Source organism: Eurypyga helias, unplaced genomic scaffold (assembly GCF_000690775.1).
Source record: "Eurypyga helias isolate BGI_N326 unplaced genomic scaffold, ASM69077v1 scaffold39593, whole genome shotgun sequence".
Taxonomy (NCBI): Eukaryota; Metazoa; Chordata; class Aves; order Eurypygiformes; family Eurypygidae; genus Eurypyga; species Eurypyga helias.
Window position 1 is genome coordinate 263 of NW_010242503.1, and position 6,393 is coordinate 6,655.

General features: G+C 51.6%; 1 protein-coding gene across 1 annotated transcript; it reads left to right on the forward strand.

Moving 5' to 3' along the window:
* Positions 1 to 262: 262 nt before the first annotated feature.
* On the forward strand, positions 263 to 4,049 carry LOC104503356 (SWI/SNF-related matrix-associated actin-dependent regulator of chromatin subfamily D member 1; the record flags this gene model as incomplete). Its single annotated transcript, XM_010149101.1, has 11 exons — positions 263 to 305; positions 401 to 523; positions 824 to 946; positions 1,434 to 1,550; positions 1,831 to 1,932; positions 2,016 to 2,177; positions 2,284 to 2,381; positions 2,818 to 2,953; positions 3,288 to 3,410; positions 3,652 to 3,753; positions 3,970 to 4,049. Coding segments are annotated over 11 exons (1,183 nt in total), but the record flags the coding sequence as incomplete, so codon positions are not given.
* Between the last annotated feature and the right edge of the window lie 2,344 nt (positions 4,050 to 6,393).

A 6,393-nucleotide genomic window follows, 5' to 3' on the forward strand; every position in this document is an offset into this window, starting at 1 on the left:
CTCGGCTCCGCAGTGCTGGAGGCCTGGCAGGGGCCGCGGGGAATAAAGAGCCTGATGCTGCCTGCGCCGACGGTAACAATAAGTGCCTCAGAAAACGAGGGCCTGGGCGCGAGGCTGGCGGCCGGGCCGGGAGCGCTGCTGATGCCGCGGTGCTGAGCCGGAGAATAAGCCGTTGTCTTGCTCCCTTCGTGAATGCCTGCAGTTCGTTAGCACAGAGCAGTTGCCATTTTAATGCCCGTGTGTGCATCTTCTTCCTTAACAGCGCTAAAAAGAAGAAGATGGCTGACAAAATTCTACCTCAGAGGGTGAGTGGCACGTGCCGTTTCAGCTCCGTTGATAGGAAGTAGACGGGAGCAGCGCGGGGGAGCTGACGGTGATTTGCGTTCTCGATTGGCTGTAGATTCGTGAACTCGTGCCCGAGTCTCAGGCCTACATGGACTTGCTGGCCTTCGAACGGAAATTGGACCAGACGATCATGAGGAAACGGTTGGATATCCAGGAGGCTTTGAAGCGACCCATTAAGGTAGGGAAGGGCTGTGTTCCTGGTTTTGCAAGCAGGGTCTGGAGGCTCGTGCTTTAATTGAGGCAGCAGGAGGGCACTGAAGCTTGAGTCGTGTCGCTGTGAGCGTGGTGTATCAGGAATCTTAATGCTCCCGCCGTAATCAAGGAGCGGAAACAGAAATGCTCCTCTCCTTGCTGTCTGCCCCAGGAGAGAGAGAATATAAGGCTGCTGAAAGCATTAAGCTCACTGTTAGCAAAACATGAGCGAGATGGCCAGCCCTTTATTTCAGAATTAACGTTGAGCCGATGCTTTTTCTCTTAGCAAAAACGAAAGCTACGTATTTTTATCTCCAATACCTTCAATCCAGCCAAGTCGGATGCGGAGGATGGTGAAGGAACAGTTGCTTCCTGGGAGCTTCGGGTGGAAGGACGGCTGCTGGAAGATGTAAGTGTGAAATCCCCAACCACTGAGGCGATTTATGGATCTGGAATTGGCAATGAAACCAGTTTCGTAGTGTCTGAGAGCGTAGCTAGGGGCTTGATATCCTCCTTCATCTCTGTTTCCCAAGGAGTCTGATGGTGACGAGACCGAGAGCCCAACTTGGAGACCGATGGGTGTCCCCACGGCAGGACATGGGTTATACAAAGTTCTTATAGCTATAAGAATCCATGGTGAGAGCAGATCAGTGGCACCGTGTACCCTGGCTCAGAGAACCAGGGCTCTTGCATTGTATGTAACTGTCGAGTGATTTGATTCCTGCACCCTCGTCTTTAACTCCAGTCTTTCACTTCCTGACTTGGAACTTGATTTTCAAGCACAAGCTGATGAATTTAGGTGTTCAGAACTTAAAGGAACGCTGTTGTGCATGGTGGCTGTGCTTGAGTGCTGAGACTTGCTGTCCTAACCCTTTTCATTCCTGTGTTGCTTGCAGTCTGCTTTGTCCAAATACGATGCCACCAAGCAGAAAAGAAAGTTCTCATCCTTCTTTAAATCTCTGGTCATTGAACTTGATAAAGACCTGTATGGCCCTGACAATCACCTAGTAGAGGTGAGCTTCTTTTTGCTGTGTTCCCTCTAAAAGTGTGTTTGTATGTCACCTGTAACTTGAAAGCTGGGGAGCCAGGAGCTCTGCTGGGGGTCTGAACTCTTGGTTCAGACCAAGAGGGGGTCTGCTGGGGGTATTAACTCTTGGTTCAAGCTGTAGGTGGGAATAAGGTGAACTTTGTCTAGGTGTGGGTGGGATTTCGGGCAAGCTTCTTGGGTGCCAAGCAGCAGGAGCGAAGAGAACAAAGCCTGTGGGTGCTTCTAAACACCCTCTCCTATTCCAGTGGCACAGGACTGCTACAACTCAGGAGACGGATGGCTTCCAGGTGAAGAGGCCAGGGGATGTAAATGTGCGCTGTACTGTCCTTCTGATGCTGGATTACCAGGTGAGATGGTGGGAGTAACAGTGCTGGGCAGGTACTGTTCGCTCTCTCCGGGCCACCTCACCTTTCTGTGCCTTTTGTTTCAGCCTCCCCAGTTCAAATTGGATCCCCGCTTGGCTCGTCTCCTGGGGATTCACACTCAGACCCGTCCAGTGATCATCCAGGCACTGTGGCAATACATCAAGACCCACAAGCTCCAGGACCCCCACGAGCGGGAGTATGTCATCTGTGACAAATACCTCCAGCAGGTAAGGGTGCAGCTGGAGCAGCCGAGCGTTGCGGCTTCTGTGTCAGCAGCCAGCGATCGCTGGCACTGAGCTCCCGTGCCTTGCCTTAGCCCTCTTTCTGTCACAGATATTTGAATCTCAGCGGATGAAGTTCTCGGAAATCCCACAAAGACTTCACGCATTGCTTATGCCCCCGGAACCGATCATCATCAATCATGTGATCAGGTGAGACTGGACCCTTGACTTCATACTTCTAGGAAGAAGAGTGGAAGGGATGGAAGGGCTGGCACAGGAGGATGATGTAATATGTCCTGATTTTTAGCAGCAGTTCCTGTGCTGCTTATCTTTGTCTCCTTGTACGAGAACAGCCGCCCCTTCTGTTTAGTGCATCCCTCTTTCCCACAAGGCACTCCCACGTTCATGCTGTCCTCTGCATTACACTTCTGTAGCTAGAAATCTGCGTGGAGCAATCACTTGGTCCTTGTGCTGCAAAACCATCAGTGGAGCTTTGCTGCTTGGTGTCAGAGCTGAGGCAACTCTAGCTTGGCTTTGGCCTGTCCCTGCCTGCAGTCCACATGCCGCGTCATCCGGGAGGAGCTACGCTTTGGTGCTTTCCTGAGCTAATCGCTTATTTTGGCTTCTTTCTTGTGGATGCCCCTAGTGTTGACCCAAATGACCAGAAGAAAACAGCTTGCTATGACATTGATGTGGAGGTGGATGATACCTTGAAAACTCAGATGAATTCCTTTCTGCTATCCACAGCCAGTCAACAGGAAATTGCTGCTCTGGATAACAAGGTAGGAAGCGCTCCACAGGTCTGCCCTCCTCGTTGCCAGGTGGGAATGTGTCTGCAGCAGGGGAGCCCTGGATGGGACAGGGGTTCAGCTTTGCATTGGGAAGCTGGAGGGGGATCAGCTGTGCATGCAAGCGGGTAGCTTTACCTGGAAGTACGGTTTTAAAGCAGATGGTCAGTGGGAAAATTGGTAATACTTAGAGCAGGAAACTGGGAAGTGAAAATCTTATCTGACAGGTGTAAGTCAACCAGGGAGTGTAAGAATTTGGGTCTCTTGATGTTTCTGTCTGACTTTTTCCCCTGTTCAGCAGTTTAGTTGCTGTGCTTATCTCCTTCAGATTCATGAAACAATAGAGACAATTAACCAGCTGAAGACCCAGCGTGAGTTCATGCTGAGCTTTGCCCGAGATCCTCAGGGCTTCATCAACGACTGGCTCCAGTCCCAGTGCCGGGACTTAAAGGTAAAAGCTTTGTCTTGTGTGGAAGGTGGATCCAGTCACACGCTTCCCTCATTATAACCAGCTCCCGCAGAGAGAGAGGCAATTTCCTGCTCAGAAAGCGGGACTAGAATTGGAGTCAAGCGTAAGAACCTGACCTGACTGTACTGAAATGTCTTTGAGGGAGGGGGAAGGGGGGTGGGTTTGCTCAGCCCAGCCAAAGCTTTTGCACTCCCTGAACTGTTTTGTCCTTTGTGTTCTCCAGACAATGACTGACGTTGTTGGGAACCCTGAAGAGGAGCGTAGAGCCGAGTTCTACTTCCAGCCGTGGGCTCAGGAAGCTGTGTGCAGATACTTCTACTCCAAGGTGAGCATCCCTGAGCAGAGGTCCCTCTCCGTACCCAGTGGCTCAGAGAACCTGTCACTCCTTGCTGTCGGTGGAAAGTGGCACTTGCAGACACTGGTGATGCATCTTGGGCCCAGTTTGAGTTCGCCGTTTTCCAGCTGGGTCCTGTGTGACTCGCATTTTGTGGCGCTGCACCGTTTGAGTACGTTAATGCTGCGATTCCGGCTTCTCTTGCAGGTGCAGCAAAGACGCCAGGAATTGGAGCAGGCCCTGGGAATCCGTAACACATAGGCTGCTTCGCTCCTCCCCAGCCAGAAGGCATCTGTGGAAGGCTATTTGTGGAGACAGAGAGCTGCAGAGTACACTGTTATGGCTCACATAATTCCACTTCAGCAACATGGCCTGTGTCATTATTCATCCTGGCATTGTCCCTGTTGGGACAAGTCCAGGACGCCTGGGATCTTCTGGGGTGTGGCAAGCAGACGGGCTCCAGTGAGCACACATTTCTACCTGGTTTTCTTCCTGACTGTTGCCTTGTCAGTCCCAAGGCTTCCGAGAGCCTCCTCTTGACTCCGCACTGCCTGTAGTGTCCCCAGTAGCCGGTGCGACTGCTGTCTTGGAGCCTTTCTCGAGTTCAGAAACCACAGCCCATCCTTCCCCAACTAGCATCTAGTTGTGGCACATGAGACCCGGCTCCGGGAAGCCTGGATCTGCTGTAAAGGTGGAATTCTGGGGCTGGTCTCTTCCCTGCCTCGTCTTATAGCAAGGTCCCAAGAGACGTAGTGGGCAGGATGCCATGAGCTGACATACCTCCCTGCCCTTACTCCCTCGCTTGGAGGGTGCTGCTGCACTGGGCTGCCTCATCGGTCACTCCTTGAGGAAGTTACTGGACTGTGTAGAGAATTGCTTCTTCCCTTGGTCCCTCTTGCCCTGCCATGCTCCCTTCGTGTTTGACAGACTGTCCCAGGCTGGGATCACGGGGGAAGTGAGCATTGGCTTACTGCAGGGAAGTGGAAGCATGGGAGCAATGAGACTTCTCTGCACGTCAGAAGACCTACGCTCGCGGTTCCAGCAAGCCATCCGGCTGCTTGTTTTCCCTGTAGCAGGGAAGGAGGATGCAGCAACTGCCTGGTGGAATTGTGCGGGGGAGCAGTGTTGTAGGCTCATTCCTTTGGGACAGTTATCCTGTGTCACTCGCTGTGGGGACCAGAGGCTCCTTCCTGTGGATCTGAGGGTGTACCAGGACAGACCTTGGGAATGGACGGAGCTCCAAGCATACGCGAGTTAGCAGGTGATTCCATGCTGAAGCTCCTGTGGTTTTTAGTCAAGTTTTAGGTTCTGAGGCTGCCATAAGGCCCAGCATGGTTCCGGAATGTACAAGTAGGTTTTCTCTGCTGTGGGCAATAGCAGCCCAGGTGCCTCTTTATGGAATGAATTACTAGTGACCTAGTGGTCAGGTGTAAGAGAATGGCTTCTCTTCACCCAGATCTCAGTATTTCTGCTCGGGACTGTAATGCAAATGGACTTTCAAGTTGGTCATATTTTCTTGGAGTAGCTGCAAAGTCACGTTACTGACAAACCCCCCTCACCCCCAAACTCGGCTTTGGTGTGGTGGGGAAGGTTGCTATGAATTTGGGAGCCTGGGTGGCCCTACTCCTTGTGTCTGTGTTACTACATGTCTGTGAGTAATAGACTCTCGACTTCCCTTCTCCTTTGCCCTCTTATGAAACGGCTCCTCTGTGGTACTGGGGTGAAGGTCTTGGTGCTGATGAAGCAGCCCACTGACTCCTCAGGGTAGTCACACGTGAAGGATGCTGAGTACTGCGTAGGCAAACATAGCTGTTGCAGAATAACTGCTTTTCTTAACTGAATATTATGGGGTTTTCCATGGACCAAAATTTTTTTTGTACTGTATCCTTGTAGACGTCACCCAGTTTTAATAAAAGCCTCCTGTGAAGGAAGCTGTCCTCCCTCCTGTGCTGACAGCACGCTTTCTCTCAGCAGCTGCGGTGGTGGGTGACGCTTGATGTACTTGCTGGGAAGGGACAGGATTATCTCCACTTCGTGTTTGTTTTAACAAAGCCAACTGGGTGAAGAGACTGGCGAGAAAACCTTCATATTTTGGCCTTTTATAGAGAGCCTTTCATGTAGGGATCTCCTGGCTTGTAGTCTGCTGAGCTTTTGCACAGTGCTTTTGTGGTAAACAGGGTAACTTGAGAAAAACTGGAAATCCAGTGGCCAAGCTGCTGATAAAATAGGACAGCCCAGTTTCCACACTGCAGCCTTGCAGGGTTGTGGCAGCCTCTTGAGTCCCATGGGAGTTGGGCATAATTTTGAGGAAAGCGTATTAAAGTTTATGTGAAGCAGTTGAAACTGTGCACAAGGGGCAGTGGTCTCCTCACCCTGCCTGCTTTGTAGAAACAGAAACGTGATGCTGCGCAGAAAACCTGTAAACCCTGTCGCAAGGGAAAGATCCTCTGGGCAGAGGGGAGGGTTTGCTTGAGGTCAGGCAGGGAGTGCTCTTGCTGAAGGCTGAGATTAGGGCAGGAGCTGTCCTCTGCCTGCATCCGGATGGTTCGTATTTCTTACCCGAGGGGGTGGGAAATGGCACTTTTTAGGAAGAGGGGGGAAATAAACCGCTTTTTGCAAAGAAGGGGAGAG